This window comes from Coregonus lavaretus, assembly GCF_964263955.1.
Source record: "Coregonus lavaretus genome assembly, contig: HAP1_SCAFFOLD_574, whole genome shotgun sequence".
Lineage (NCBI taxonomy): Eukaryota > Metazoa > Chordata > Actinopteri > Salmoniformes > Salmonidae > Coregonus > Coregonus lavaretus.
Window position 1 is genome coordinate 178,532 of NW_028156320.1, and position 17,298 is coordinate 195,829.

Genomic DNA, 17,298 nt, shown 5'->3' on the forward strand with positions numbered 1-17,298 from the left:
GCTGGCAGGTAGGATTTAGTCTCTGGCTGATTTAGTCTCTGGCTGATTTAGTCTCTGGCTGATTTAGTCTCTGGCTGATTTAGTCTCTGGCTGATTTAGTCTCTGGCCCACACTCCAGTACAATGCACCATAACGTTGGATACATGCTTCTCCTGTAGGCTACTGCTAAGCTATACAGTATAACACGACCACAGCCGCAGGAAATAGAGGTGCTGTAGCACCCCCTGAAAAATCTAAACATCGCCTCAAGATATATATTTATATATTTGCATTTACCACAGCTATGGTATACTGATACTTAACCATAGTTATGGTACACTGATACTTAACCATAGTTATGGTACACTGATACTTAACCACAGCTATGGTATACTGATACTTAACCATAGTTATGGTACACTGATACTTAACCACAGCTATGGTATACTGATCCTTTGGTGACAACTAGAGCTGTTATTGAATTTCCATTTCAAATCTTGTCTGTCAAAAACAGACAAACTGTTCCCAGATCTGTTTTTGCTGTCTTGCCCAGACCTATGGTCATTGTCATGCGAAACTCTCAAGACGGCACAAATAGATCTGGGACCAGGCTACAAAAACCCCACCCCAACACAGGATGAACAGGATTATTTTAGTCCCACAGCGAACTCTACTGGTCAGCAGATGTATAACAGCAGCTAGCAACACCAGAGGTTGTGATTGGTTGCGTCCCGATTCTCTACTCTTTTTCCGATGGATTTATCATTAGTGGAAACTCACTTTAGAAAATGACTACACCAATCCAATGCTTCTAAATCTATGACAGGTAAATAGATGTGGTTGTGTTGTCTGTTGATGTCTGTAATTGGGGAGACAGTAGAGGTCTGTTTTAACAGTCAGTTAGCCAGGGGAGACAGATTTCTGTTGTAACAGTCAGTAAGCCTGGGGAGACAGTAGATGTCTGTTTTAACAGTCAGTAAGCCTGGGGAGACAGTAGATGTCTGTTTTAACAGTCAGTAAGCCTGGGGAGACAGTAGGTGTATGTTGTAACAGTCAGTTAGCCAGGGGAGACAGTAGATTTCTGTTGTCTTTTGAAACGGTCTGTAAGCCTGGGGAGACACTATATGACTGTTGTAACGGTCAGTAAGACAAAGGAGACAGTAGATGTCTGTTTTAACAGTCAGTAAGCCTGGGGAGACAGTAGATGTCTGTTTTAACAGTCAGTAAGCCTGGGGAGACAGTAGATGTCTGTTGTAACAGTCAGTAAGCCTGGGGAGACAGTAGATGTCTGTTTTAACAGTCAGTAAGCCTGGGGAGACAGTATATGTCTGTTTTAACAGTCAGTAAGCCTGGGGAGACAGTAGATCCACCTGTGGGAGTGATCGTGGACAGTGAGATCGGCGGTCTGCTCCTACTGTCTCAGAGTAGGAGCGCTGACCAAGGATCGGGTTTATGTTTTAGATCATATTGAATTAGATGATATGGACAGGTGGGACCTGATCCTAGATCAGCACTTCTAATCTGAATTTGAAATAAAGTATTTGATTTCCTTTTTAGTTTATACGTTTTTTGTTTATTGAGGTTGCAAGGCCCCTCGGGAGAACAGGCCATGAGACGAACCAGCAAGGCCCCTCAGGAGAACAGGCCATGAGACGAACCAGCCAGGCCCCTCAGGAGAACAGGCCATGAGACGAACCAGCCAGGCCCCTCGGGAGAACAGGCCATGAGACGAACCAGCCAGGCACCAAAAGAGAACAGACCATGAGACGGACCAGCCAGGCCCCTCAGGAGAACAGGCCATGAGACGAACCAGCCAGGCCCCTCAGGAGAACAGGCCATGAGACGGACCAGCCAGGCACCAAAGGAGAACAGGCCATGAGACGAACCAGCCAGGCCCCTCAGGAGAACAGGCCATGAGACGAACCAGCCAGGCCCCTCAGGAGAACAGGCCATGAGACGAACCAGCCAGGCACCAAAGGAGAACAGACCATGAGACGAACCAGTCAGGCACCTCAGGTGAAAAGGCCATGAGATGGACAGACAGACGAACAGAGAGGACAGAGGACACAGGGGACAGCTTGTCCTTGTCCATATCACACAAAAGGAAATGACATTCATCATATTGTTTATCACAATGAGACACTAGAGATGTGGATTAGGCCTATAGTCCTGGACTAAACTGCTGACAGCCAGTTGAGAGAATGTTTTGATTAGTTTTGTCTGATATGTGCTCTCTGGGATCGTACAGCAGCAGTTTAGCTGTCATGTACTGAATTGGAGTAAATGCAATGGGGGGTTATTTTATTAACCCATGGGGACAATGAACCATTTCCGAACAGAATAAGTCATCATTTATTCCACAGGGGAAATGTTTGTAACATTTCTTCAAATATGTTTTATTTTCTTCATGTGTTGTCTTCAAATTAGACATGAAAGAGATCTCATTTTGAGGCTTCTGTACAATCATATCCTGCTGGCTATTTGGGTCAGTTTGTGTGGCTGCTCAAATTATAACCCAAATCAGCTCACAGTTGAGAATGCACCTTTAGTATAATTACAACAACAACAAAAAATGCTCAAAAAATATAATCAGAAATTCATTCAATGCGAGCACAGTTTAGAGGTGACTCGTCTGTAGGATTGACTAAAACGGACTTCAGTGCTCGAGGTGTGGGACGCCGTTTTAACACCAGATGGCAGCATCGTATTGGGAACGTCATAGTTATAGGCAACGTCTAACGAAACGACACCACACCATACCTTGCTGCTGGATAGTCGCGAACCCATCCCCATTACGCAAAACTCACTGTGTGCAACATTTGAGGAAAGATGCTTCCTCTTTTTATGCTTCCCCAAAGTGTGTCTGAAATAGTCTAGTGAACCCGGAATAAATATATTAAAAGATTTATTGTGAAAATTAGTTTGTGCTGTCAAAAGCACATTAGCCAAAAGTAGCTGATTTGTGTTGCGAAAAGGATATCTGGATGTAGTTTAACTCCAACCCTTGTCTTGTAGCCTACCTTATCTCAACAGTTGATTCTGTTGTTTTGGTAAATCAATGCAATTCTGATTTCTTCACCAGCTTGATTTAGGTTAAAAGTTGGGTGAAAAAAAGACAATGGCCCTACATTGATTACTTTTTCCAAATCCAATCAGGTTTCGACGTTGATTTCACGTCATCACACTAACTTTTTTGGTTGAAATGACATGGAAACAACGGTGATTTGCCCAATTTTTCCCCAGTGGGATATGTTATTGGATACCTTAAATGTAGGCCTACATGAATCCAAATATTTAAGCTTACTGTATAGGCACAGTAAATATGATTGCTGAAAAATGCATTTCGATGAGTCAATGTCAAGTATTCCAATAATGTAAATACCACAGATGTAATCAAATGACGGAATGAATACATTTTAAACCGTGTGTGTAATGATGCATACTGATGAAACATATTATTGTCCCTGAGTGAACTAGTCACGTTTTTCTAATTATTTATTTGACATTTTTATTAGTTTAAATGTGTTTAATTTCATCTGTAGATTAGTGTTTTGCCTCACAGTCCTAATAGTCGGCATCCCATGTGAAGGTTTGGCGTGTGTTTGGAGACGAGGGAGAATAGGCTATATTTCAACAGGGGTTGGGGTACATTATTGCGTTGTTTGTCGGTGGTTTTCGGGAAGAAAAAAAAAGACTTAAGCCTACAACATAGAGTAGTTACATAATACATCGTTAGTGTCACCACAAACATCCCCTCGTTGCACTTGTCTTGCCAAGCCAGTTGTATAACCGACAGTCTGCAGAAGAGGTCGCCCGCGGACCTCAGTACAGCACTTTCCGTGTTCCATGGGGGGATGGCTGATGGTCCAGCCTTCGTCTAAGCCTACATAGATAGTATTTAATGTAATACTCTTCCTTCACACTTAAGACTATTCGGAAACGGGGTTAGTTATATTTATCAGCTTGACCTGACAGAGAAACCCAAACAACTGTCTCTTCTAATATTAGCATCCCTCCATGCATGTACTCCAAAGTCTATTATGACTGGTCATTCCAATAGACCAGTCTTATTAAAAGATTTAACGCCTTCATCTGCAGTTATCGGAAGAAAAAAAATTATAATCCTTTATAACCAAGTCATTTGAAGTCGGGTAATTAGCGGCTTGTTGATAGGCTACACTTATGGCTTGTTTAACATTATAATTACTGTAGGTGTTATTGCTATTGTAATGATACCTATTGGTGTTAGTCGTGATAGTTTTAGTAGGCTATTAGATAATAGTTTATGCTTGCCTATAGTAGTAGCCTATACGTTTATTTTGTCATCAAAGCAGCAATGAATTGAATGTATTTAATTGATTGAGGTCACACTGAAATAAACCAGGTCATGGACATTAACAGCTGGTAGATGCTGGTACTGGTAGTCCCCTTATTGTTGCTCTGTCTTGTTACTCTATTATTTTAGTTTGTTTTTTTTCAAACTTAGGACACAGCAATAAGCAAGTCATCTGCCATCAAGTGTACTTTTACCAAACTATTGTGGTCAGACAGAGAAAATTGTTACTAAAGATGTCACCTGATTAGGATTGAAATAAGTTTTGGTGGGGGGGGGGAATCCCTCTCCCCACCCCCACGGACCAGAAGACCGCCCACCACAGATAGACGACCCGAGACCCCTTATAGATTTAAAAAGAGAGGCTGCATTCTCAGACTGACATTCATTCAACACTCACTGCCACCTTAAACAGATTACTCTGTCCGCTAGCTGCTAGTGTCAATTCCAAATACCTTGCTCACTTCTTCACTTTGTCTCCAGCAACGTGCTCAGGATGCTACCGAAACTCCAGCTCCACCCGGGGATGGTTCTATTATTGATATGGCTCTGTCATTTCATGGAAGATCAAAAAGTACAAGGTATATTATTATTATATTTTATATCTTTTAAATCCCCCCCCCAAAAAAAAAAAAAAACTTTGACTGCAAGTGTAGCCTATTCTGTCTGCTTATTGATGTGAATTGTAACGGTGTTCCAGTGTTGCAAACGTTTCAAAGAGAGTTCTACATTCTTTCCCTTCGGTTTGAAGTTGCTCACTATCAGAGAGAGCGTGTGGAATTAACTGTCTACAAAACAGGTGCCAATTAGGGTCGTTTCAAAGAGATGTTATTGCAAGTTTTCTAGCCCACACGATCGAGGCACATGGAATGATTTTTTTTTTTTTGATGGATTTTATCCCACTTGCTCACCAAGTCTGTAATACTTGGAATATTTGTTAGTTTTACGGATTGCCATACCATATCACTAGTCCCATACGGTCACTATGATGGGACGCAGCAGTGTGGTGTGGCTGTATATACTCAAACTCAAACTGAGATAGTTGGAGACGGCGCATGGCAGAGAAAAGTGCTTGAAATTTGTGAGCGCATTTTATTTGACCCATAGAATGTGTAATTTCTGTGCTTTGAAACCAACCCATTTCCAATCTATTTGCCATATGGAGATCGGAATTATCTTTATCATTGTTTCATTGATAACGATTGAATACAGTTGCCGATAATATGATGCTCATAAGTTACTTAATATGACAGAAAATGTCCCTTCATTTTCTGCCGCTGAAATTAACGTAAACAATGTAAACCTTTTAAGTGCACCCTAAAAAAAAGTTCAAAAGTACTCGTATTAGTTAGTGTCCATATGTGTCTGGGCAAAGTCTTGTTTTGGTTGCTATTCGTAAAATGACGCTATGACAGGTCTCGGTGTGATCTGCGTCCACGGATGCGCTCGCTCAAATATATTTCGAACAAAGTTTACACAACCATGCTTAAAAAGTTCACACAACCATGCTTAAAAAGTTCACACAACCATGCTTAAAAAGTTCATGCGTATAGTTCGAGCGGCGATATGTCAAGAATAGGCTACAGTTGTTCTGGACTGTTATAACCCGACACCGAATGGATAGGCAATATAACTAGATTTGCTCCACTGTCTGCGCTTTGAACATGGAGAACTCAGTATTTTGTTTACGATTCTATCATACCGGCTGTCAGTATTGAACATTTGTTACGGGATAACCAAGTGTTAAAAGATTGTCATTACGATGGAAAAACCTGACCAAATAACGCGGGGGAGGGAGGGAGGGAGGAAGGGAGGGAGGGGGAGAGAGAAGGGGGAGAGAGAGGGGGGGAAGGGGGGGGGGGGGGGGGGGTGAACGTGTTGTGTCTGGGTCAGGTCACTCAGCGCCTTGGCTTCAGACTTTAATACGACTGGGCCGTTTTATGTTTGTTTCCAGCTGGTAACTGCTGGTTACAGCAGGGGAAGAACGGGAGGTGTCAGGTGCTCTACATGCCGGGGATGAGCCGGGAGGAGTGCTGCAGAAGCGGGAGGCTGGGGACGTCTTGGACCGAGGAGGACGTACCCAACAGCACCTTGTTCCGGTGGATGATCTTCAACGGCGGAGCCCCCAACTGCATACCCTGCAAAGGTTCAACTTTTATTAGTCGTATGAATGAGATACACATGGTATACAGTATACACCGTCCAACCAAATGCTTTCTTGCAGGTTCCTTCTCGATATTTGCAACAACAATAAGAAATAATAAAAGATAAGAATACGAAAATAAAGTAAATGGCTCAGTAGAATAGAATAGACATTTTAACATCAGTGTAATACAGGAAGGCACAATCTATAGTCCAATGTTTACACGGTTGGGGGGCAATTGTTTAAATGTTGGTGTATTTAGCAATCATAATAGGAGTCTGGTAGCAGCAGTTGTGACTATAAGACTATGTGCAACTTTGTTTATATTTAAGTGGGAACTCAATTAGACTAATTTGACGACACATTAAGTCATTGACCTCGTTGCGTCTAAACATTGTCTGCTCTCCATAATTGTATTTCACATCATTTAATAAACTCGACATCTCTTCCACTCCAGAAACGTGCGACAACGTGGACTGTGGACACGGAAAGAGGTGCAAGATGAACAGGAGAAGCAAGCCGCGCTGCGTCTGCGCGCCAGACTGCTCCAACGTGACTTGGAAAGGACCTGTCTGCGGGTCGGATGGAAAGACATACAAAGACGAGTGCGCGTTGCTCAAGTCCAAATGTAAAGTCCATCTGGACCTGGAAGTGCAGTACCAGGGCAAATGCAAGAGTAAGTAAACCGGCAGGCCGATGCATAAAAAAGAACATAAGCTCCTTATTCATATCCAATCATCAATGGCAGACCAATTCTTTTTATATATTTTTCCAATATAATTGGTCTTTTGACCAATCACATCAGATCTTTTAGTTATTTAGCAGACCCTCTTATGCAGAGGGACTTACAGGCGCAATTAGGGTTAAGTGCTTTGCTCAAGGGCACATCGACAGATTTTTCACCAAGTCGGCTCGGGGATTAGAACCAGCGACCTTTCGGTTACTGGCACAACGCTCTTAACCACTAAGCTATCTGCCGCCCTGTCTTCAGATCTGATTGGTCAAAAGACCAATTAGTGAAACTAAGATCAGAATTGGGCTGCCTGTCTAAAGGCAGCCAATGGGTTTCAGTCTGATTGCATTTTAATTGATCACAGTGAGTATTGGTCGATTCACAGGCGTTTAATGAACGGCCATCTGAGTATACATGTGATTGGCTTCTTCCTCTACAGATATTAACCACTCCCTTTCGTTTTGACAGAGACCTGCCGTGACGTCTTGTGCCCGGGAAGCTCCACGTGCGTCGTGGACCAGACGAATAATGCCTACTGTGTGACCTGTAATCGGATCTGCCCTGAACAGACGTCAGCGGAGCAGTTCCTGTGTGGCAACGACGGGATTATCTACGCCAGCGCGTGCCATCTGAGGAGGGCGACATGTCTCCTGGGAACATCCATAGGAGTAGCATACCAGGGGAAATGCATCAGTAAGTAATATCTCCTGGAAACATCCATAGGAGTAGTATACTAGGGGAAATGCATCAGTCAGTAATGTATCCTGGGAACATCCATAGGAGTAGTATACTAGGGGAAATGTATCAGTCACTAATGTATCCTGGGAACATCCATAGGAGTAGTATACTAGGGGAAATGCATCAGTCAGTAATGTATCCTGGGAACATCCATAGGAGTAGTATACTAGGGGAAATGCATCAGTCAGTAATGTATCCTGGGAGCATCCATAGGAGTAGTATACAGGGGAAATGTATCAGTCATTAATGTATCCTGGGAACATCCATAGGAGTAGTATACTAGGGGAAATGCATCAGTAAGTAATGTATCCTGGGAACATCCATAGGAGTAGTATACAGGGGAAATGCATCAGTCAGTAATGTATCCTGGGAGCATCCATAGGAGTAGTATACAGGGGAAATGTATCAGTCACTAATGTATCCTGGGAGCATCCATAGGAGTAGTATACTAGGGGAAATGCATCAGTAAGTAATATCTCCTGGAAACATCCATAGGAGTAGTATACTAGGGGAAATGCATCAGTAAGTAATGTATCCTGGGAGCATCCATAGGAGTAGTATACAGGGGAAATGCATCAGTCAGTAGGCCTAAGCTTTTGAAGCAACAGTATAGAAGACAGCATAGTGGGCCTGTCCAAAAACAGATCAGATCTCTTGCCAATAAATTGGGCTAAATATCAGAATTGGTCTGCCTGTGTAAATGCAGCCTAAGAGATCCACAAGTGTCTGGAGGTTGGGGCTAGGGCCTACGTACTGGAGTCCCTCTTAGACACTCAATGCCTCCCTAATCCACACTGTACACCAGGGGTTGGAACCGGTTCAGGGAACAGAACGCCATTTTATTTTACCCCTTTTTCTCCCCAATTTCGTGATATCCAACTGGTAGTTACAGTCTTGTCCCATCGCTGCAATTCCCCTACGGACTCGGGAGAGGCGAAGGTCGAGAGCCAATGCGTCCTCCGAAACACGACCCTGCCTAGCCACACTGCTTCTTGACACACTGCTTGCTTAACCCGGAAGCCAGCCGCACCAAAGTGTCAGAGTAAACACCGTCCAGCTGGCAACCAAAGTCAGCTTGCAGGCTCCCGGCCCGCCACAAGGAGTCGCTAGAGCGCGATGGGACAAGGAAATCCCGGCAGGCCAAACTGTCCCGTAACCCGGACGACGCTGGGCCAATTGTGCGGCGCCTCAAAACATTTTTTTTTTGTTGAGGAACAGAAATAGAACCGGGTACGAAAGTTACCTATACTGTTCCAGAACAGAACCGTTATTTTAAAAGCATGGGAACCGGTTAACAACGTATTCTACGTTCCATTTTTTCCCAGTCCACCCCCCCCCCCCCCCCAAAAAAAAAGCGCCTGCAAAGCCCTCACTCTGTCACTCAGAAACTTCTTCCAGTGTCAGTCTGCTAGATGAACATCTTTACCAGTGTGTGTGTAGGCTACCTGCCCCTCCCCCTCCGAGGTATGGGCTACCTGCCCCTCCCCCTCCGAGGTATAGGCTACCTGCCCCTCCCCCTCCGAGGTATAGGCTACCTGCCCCTCCCCCTCCAAAGCGTAGGCTACCTGCCCCTCCCCCTCCGAGGTATAGGCTACCTGCCCCTCCCCCTCCCCCTCCGAGGTATAGGCTACCTGCTCCTCCCCCTCCAAAGCGTAGGCTACCTGCCCCTCCCCCTCCGAGGTATAGGCTTCCTGCCCCTCCCCCTCCGAGGTATAGGCTCCCTGCCCCTCCCCCTCCGAGGTATAGGCTCCCTGCCCCTCCCCCTCCGAGGTATAGGCTTCCTGCCCCTCCCCCTCCGAGGTATAGGCTTCCTGCCCCTCCCCCTCCGAGGTATAGGCTCCCTGCCCCTCCCCCTCCTATACTCTCCTCTGTAGGTATAATTCTGTGGGCCTAATTTAGATAATGCAGGTCATAATAAGATAATCGGAAAAGTCAGCATTTGCCCCAGCGCTGCCACACCACTTTCAAAGCAGCAGCACCCAACAGGCCAGTAACTTCTCAGCACATTTTTGCGTTCCAGTTCCCACATTTACCTGCTCTTTCGCAGTCTATCATTGACAACCATTGATGACTAGACGCAGAAAGTTGTGCTGTTTGTATTTGAGCAATATGATTGGCTGTTCATTCAAGCGCCACTACGCTCCGGCGAATCACAACTTCTCGAGCAGTACAGAAGTTGATAGCTACGTTCACAAAGCGCACTCGAGCTGTCCTGAACAAAACGAAGTGCCCATCAATCTACTCGCTGAGCTTATTTATTTTAGGGAAAGTGATTTACAAAAGTAAACCTTCAATAGTGAACATACTAGCAATATGCTGTCTATTGTTGATAGTCTGCTAAAAGAAAGCTACAAAATACCTTTTTATCATTAGTCTTGGCTAACTCACTGTAGCCAGGTCCATATCTCTTTTGGAACGCAATTGTCTTAAAGGGGCAGGGTCCTATTTTACGACGTTAAAATTATTCACGTAGCTGAATTATATTAAACAGCTATTTAATATAATCATCATAATAACCAAATGTAGCCTATTAATAGCTACACATAGAGAGAAAGCATGCCAACCTATAGGCTCTGCATGACCCCAATGTATTTAAAAACCACACCATGTCCAACACCAAGTTAATATTGGACCCTGTCATAGCCCAGAGTTTTACCTGACCAGGTCTTGAGATCAGGAAAAACTCCAGGCGCCAGAAAAGACACATACAAATTTTGACAAACCACTATTGAACCTGCCACCTCTGGCCAGCGCTTCAAGCCACGCCTCCTCCTACATCCTCTCTCGCTCTCTCCCCGCCCTTACGATGTCTGTCGCATCTCGCGTCCCATCACGCATGTAAACAACTAGCTTGCCGGCTCCCTATAGCAAGCTGCTCAATTCGTACTGAATGGTGAACTAATTTAATGAGCTAATGTTTTGTTGTTGTTGTTCGAACCGGAACGGAATGAAAAAAATAGTGGTTCTGTTCCGAAGGACATTATTGGAAAATAGTTCCAAACCTTGCTGTACAGTACTGACAATACAGTCTGAATGTAGGTTTTACCATATAAATATAATCTATAGAAGGGGCTTAGAGTCTCTAACCCTGGCAATCTGACTGGTAAACTCATGGGTATTCATTCTATACGTTCTATTTCATTCTATACATTCTATTTCATTCTATACATTCTATTTCATTCTATACATTCTATTTCATTCTATACGTTCTATTTCATTCTATACATTCTATTTCATTCTATACATTCTATTTCATTCTATACGTTCTATTTCATTCTATACATTCTATTTCATTCTATACATTCTATTTCATTCTATTCATTATATTTCATTCTATTCATTCTATTTCATTCTATACATTCTATTTCATTCTATTCATTCTATTTCATTCTATACATTCTATTTCATTCTATACATTCTATTTCATTCTATACGTTCTATTTCATTCTATACATTCTATTTCATTCTATACATTCTGTTTCATTATATACATTCTATTTCATTCTATTCATTCTGTTTCTAAGGGCTAGACCCCGTAGGCTGCTTCTCTTTGCCAACAGTTGTTTTTAGTCGACTCTGCCAACATTCCACATAAATGGAGGTTCTCAGAGCAGAGCCATTGAAGCTGTGGAGGTCCAGTTCAGTATGAAAGGCTGGGACTACTTTGTAATTATTACTGTTTAGAACATGACGGACATCTTATTGTTTCCTGAAGTTGGCAACATCACCCACAACACAGCCGGGGTATTTGCCAGGGAAAGTCTTTCCTCCCTTCTACAATGATACTTGGCCACACATGACCTAATATAGGACATGACTCACTACGACCCACTAGGGTTACATGGTTATACGCCAAGCAGCACCAGCGATGCGTCAGTCTGATATGTTCTCTGTTTCTTCTCCTCTCCTCCCTCTGGCTCCAGAGGCCAAGTCGTGCGAGGACATCCAGTGCAGCGCGGGGAAGAAGTGTCTGTGGGACAGTAGGATGAGCCGAGGCCGCTGCTCCCTCTGTGAGGAGGCGTGTCCGGAGAGCCGGACGGACGAGGCGGTGTGTGCCAGTGACAACACCAACTACCCCTCAGAGTGTGCGATGAAGCAGACCGCCTGCTCTCTGGGAACGCTCCTGGAGGTTAAGCATTCAGGATCTTGCAACTGTAAGTAATCACCACAGCAAAAGACAATTCCATGTTCTTTCCCAACAACAATCCCTCCCTCGTCTCATTTTGAGCCCCCCGCCCCTGCAAACTCCCAATCTGCCCCCCCCCCCCCCGCCCACCCACCCGGCACAGCTCAGCTCAGCTTACGCATCTGAAAGGACTTGAGAATGGGAGAACTTGCATGATTTTGTCTGTGTTGCTGGCTTCTCTAACAAACAAAAAATAATAATAATCTGAAAAAAACAAACGAAAAAGTAAAAAAATATATATATATATATCAACAGGTAAGGACAGTTCAAAAGAGAACCATTTTTTTGGCAGTCGTCGAGATGCTAACTTCATAAAACTAACAAGAGACTAACTTTTGCAGTTAGAAAAGTCGTGGTGTTTAACATCTAGCTTGTGGTCGTAATCTCATAGTGATCTGTTGTAACCTTGCAGTTTATTTTTTTATTGTCATAGTTTTTTATTTATTTTTTATCTAGACAGACACATAATGGTAATATCTTTACAGCTTCTACATTCCATGGTCACATTGCTAATTTCATGTTAATCATGCATTATGTTTTTGCTTTTTGGCTGTAATCAATCAAATAATAATGCGCTATGTCTGTAACGGTATACACCGCTCTGCTAACATGTAATATGAATCAGAATGAAAACCGTTGCATACATTCATATAAGTGCATAAGGTGATTGCGGCTCAGTTGGTAGAGCACGGCGCTTGCAACGCCAGGGTTGTGGGTTAGTTTCCCACGGGGGGGGGGGGGGCAGTATGAAATTGTATGCACTCACTAACTGTAAGTCGCTCTCTGGATAAGAGCTTCTGCTAAATGACTAAAATTTAAAAATGGTAAATTGATGCCAATTTAGCTAAGAAGATTTAAGGTACACCGTAACACATAGACTACCTGTTTCTACCAGTATTTTGAGCCATTCCTCCTTAAGTAAAGTGCTCACTAAACTGGGGCTTCCTGCCTTCAAACTGTCACAAAAAATAGCCTCAAGGAGATGATAGAAGTTACATTCCAAGTCGCCATATGTCAAAGAATGTCTGATGAAATCATTTCATTTTCATCCTGATGAATAAATCTGGATATCTTCCACCTACACTACATGATTATATTATTGTTCGACTGACTACATTTAACGTCAATGTGCCTTATTGAGGTGGATCACAACTCCTCTGAAGGGACCGTTAGCCACGATCACCTCACGAGAGAAGCGTTTACACTAGAAGCAGAAGTAGCAGAACAGCGCTCCCTTATCTCTCCTCCGTCTCTTTCTGCTTTTTTGTAGAAAATGTACGTGTTCTATCCGTCTATCTGTACTGACTGCTGTGTGTGCTGATTGTAGCAAATGTTGTCTATCAGAATATATATATATATATATATATATAAAAACAAACGAATCCCTTTTGGATTTGATGAGGGACTGTCTGTTTGTTGTTGCCTGTGTGCTTTTATTTTATTTTTTTACATTTACAAAATCAAAGCTGTGCGGTTGGCCTGGCTCGTGTTCCCGCTTGATAGGGGTCACATGTCAAACTGCTGTGACCCAGAGAAACACTCCACCCAATGGCAGCAACTGTACCGTGTCTGAGACAAAAGGAGACTTAAAAAAAAAAAAAAACGAGAAAGCCATTGAACACCTCATATCCCCCCCCCCCCATAAGTATGGCATGGATAACTCAGTGCATCGTAGACTGCCAAGTCCCCTCTCTCCCCTGAAACATAGCAACACCAGCAGGCTTTTCTGGGGCTTTTGAGAACATTCACTGACTATTGTTCTGCTGCGTTGCTGCTGTGCTCCTTATTCATACAACGGCTATCATATATTCTCCCATCTAGCTATAACAGAAGACCCTGAGGAAGAGGAGGAGGAGCAGGAAGATCAGGACTACATGGTTCACATCCACCTGACCTCCTTATTGGATGGATAGGCTGTCTATCATATCCACCTGTCCTCCTTATTGGTTGGATAGGCTGTCTATCATATCCACCTGTCCTCCTTATTGGATGGATAGGCTGTCTATCATATCCACCTGACCTCCTTATTGGATGGATAGGCTGTCTATCATATCCACATGCTCTCCTTATTGGTTGGATAGGCTGTCTATCATATCCACATGCTCTCCTTATTGGTTGGATAGGCTGTCTATCATATCCACATGCTCTCGTTATTGGTTGGATAGGCTGTCTGTCTGTCTAGCTGCCTGCCTGGACCAGTCCTAGGGCCAGGGATCATGTTGTCCATACTGTACAGTACATATGTGTATGCGTATTTATACATATAGTTCAGTTCTGCTAGAAGTTTTATTTATACTGTTTTTATGTGTTTTTATAATTTATACATTTCCAATGTTCAGGATGACTATGTGCCATGTTATTGTGTTACCACTTGTTTCTATTTTGTATTATTATTTTTTATTATGAAGAAATATATTTCTCCAAAGAGAAGCAGTGTTATTTATTGAGTAAAGTATCCGTCTCCTTTCTGCAAGCTGTAATTGGTTTCATGCTTCCCCTGAGCTGTACTAACCTGCTTATGTTCTCACTGTCAGATATCTTTTTATTAACACAGATGTTTATCGTTCACACATTAATGCATGTTTAGCCTACAGTGTGTTTATTTATTGGGGGGATCTATCTTATCTGTCAATCATTTATGTACAGAAATGTTTCTGCTTTTTGTTAACACGTCATTATAACTCGCCAAAGGGACAGGGGTTTGGGGTCAATTCCAAATTGACTTCCAGTCAATTCAGAAAGTAAACCAAATTCCAATTCCAAATGTTCCTAATTGAAAATCATTTTTTAGAGAATTGGAATTTCAGTGTAATTTCCTGAATTGACTGGAATTTAAAATGGAATTGACCACAACCACCCTGCAAAGGGATTCTCTCAAGGGTTCTGTAAAGGTAAAGGTGCTTTACACGGTGTAGCATGCTGATAGCAGCCAGGTCAAAAGATCTGTATGCGCTTTTGCCTACTCCGTTATTAGTTGTCATGACAATTCCATTAGGAGTTGGCAAGAGAGCAGAAACAGCCTGGCAACCAAGCTACAGTAACAGTCTGAATAGGTGCCAACTCCTCTAACGCTGTGTTCATAACCAAGTGGGAAGGTGGTATTTACCACATACGACTGGGGGAAAAAAATCCACTTGAACGCCCCTCCAACTGGTAATTACTAGTGAGGAAACTCGTCTATCATCCTGAGCTCCTACTTCTGCCACATTCTGACCTCTGACGTCACCTACTAAGGAAATGACTTCAGTAACAGCATTTTTTCATCCGTTAAATACAACAACAAAACATATAAATAGCAATCTATTCCTGTTTTTTGAACACTTTAATTTTATTTAGAAGCATGATAGCTGTACTTTTAGTTTACGGTTGACGCAGCTTGTTGGTCATTAGCCAATCGTTTTTTTCTCGATGAGTCAAAGCATGTAAATGCATCCAACTGGTATTTAAGACTTCACAACTGGTAATTTCCACCTTCCCACTTGGTTATGAACGCAGCATTAGTTTACTCCTCTACAATGTGTTTCCCCCGGTGGAGATGTCTGTCTAACCCAGACAAACGTAAACTCAGCAGCAGTGTTTTATTTTGTACACGTTCGAACAGAGATGGGGGTTTTTTGGGACAACACTTGATTTTGTCAAAATGTGGCATGAAAATGTGTGTGTGTGTGTGTGCTGCCAGTGTTTTGCTCCATATTGCTCTTGCAGAGCTCACCTGACTAGGGGGCTAGACAGCAGCACATGGACACTGTATCAAAACCCTCATCACACTTTGCTTTTCTCGCCACGCTGTTGTTCTTTTCAGAATGCATTTTCATTTTCAAAAATCGCAAGAGAAATACAAAATTCTGTTATAAGTATATAGTTCAGTATTTCTGTTATGTAAATGTCATATGTACATACAAAGTCGGATATTTGTACAGATATGAAGAGTAAAACAATAAACTTTTTTTTTTTTTTTCCTTACATGTTTGTCGTTTTCTGACCCCCTGAGGAGACTCAAATCAACACTGTCTTTGATATACAACGTATTAGATATTTTACAATCACTGACACCGAAACACCCTAAAGTATTTCAACAAAGAATTCAACACCATGTCATGCACTGATCCATAACTTGGGCCATTTAAGAAATTACATGAACTACAAGCCCTATGAAATGTGTCCCATAGAAGTATTGATTAACAGCAGATGATTACAGAGTATTGTCCGTTGTTTATTGGTAATGCTATTGAAAGGCAGTAGCTTAGGAGTGCTGATCTAGGATCAATTTATCATTTTAGATCATAATTCATACGATTGTATGGATGGATCCTAGATAAGCACTCCTACCTACTCTGATACATGGGGCCCAGATCACACTTACTTTGTGGTGTGCTTTTTTGTTTATATATTATATTAGGAGGTGTGTCTGTAAGAGGTTGGTCCTAGCCAGCAGAACCATGGGGTTGGTCCTAGCCAGCAGAATCTTGGGGTTGGTCCTAGCCAGCAGAACCATGGGGTTGGTCCTAGCCAGCAGAACCATGGGGTTGGTCCTAGCCAGCAGAACCATGGGGTAGGTCCTAGCCAGCAGAACCATGGGGTTGGTCCTAGCCAGCAGAACCATGGGGTTGGGCCTAGCCAGCAGAACCATGGGGTTGGTCCTAGCCAGCAGAACCATGGGGTTGGTCCTAGCCAGCAGAACCATGGGGTTGGTCCGAGCCAGCAGAACCATGGGGTTGGTCCTAGCCAGCAGAACCATGGGGTCGGTCCTAGCCAGCAGAACCATGGGGTCGGTCCTAGCCAGCAGAACCATGGGGTTGGTCCTAGCCAGCAGAACCATGGGGTTGGTCCTAGCCAGCAGAACCATGGGGTTGGTCCTAGCCAGCAGAACCATGGGGTTGGTCCTAGCCAGCAGAACCATGGGGTTGGTCCTAGCCAGCAGAACCATGGTGTCGGTCCTAGCCAGCAGAACCATGGTGTGTGTCTGTAAGAGGTTGCAATTCTTTGTTGAGAGAAATATGTGGGTGGAAACCCTGAGGTCCTGGGAGGTGGCTTTTCTCCTTCTTCTTTTTCTTCTTGCATTACATTTACAACGATTAATAAGTGCCGATCTCAGATCAGTTTGGCCTTTTAGTTAATGAATACAATTATAGTCCATCGGGAAGGGACCTGATCCCAGATCAGCACTCCTACTCTGAGACTCCCTC

General features: G+C 43.2%; 1 protein-coding gene across 1 annotated transcript; it reads left to right on the forward strand.

The window, feature by feature from the left end:
* Positions 1-4,808: 4,808 nt before the first annotated feature.
* On the forward strand, positions 4,809-14,025 carry LOC311126466 (follistatin-A-like; the record flags this gene model as incomplete). Its single annotated transcript, XM_084200473.1, has 6 exons — positions 4,809-4,893; positions 6,267-6,458; positions 6,913-7,131; positions 7,657-7,881; positions 11,850-12,080; positions 13,934-14,025. 6 exons carry the CDS (start codon positions 4,809-4,811, stop codon positions 14,023-14,025), a joined length of 1,044 nt encoding a protein of 347 aa, XP_084056599.1.
* Positions 14,026-17,298: the final 3,273 nt, after the last annotated feature.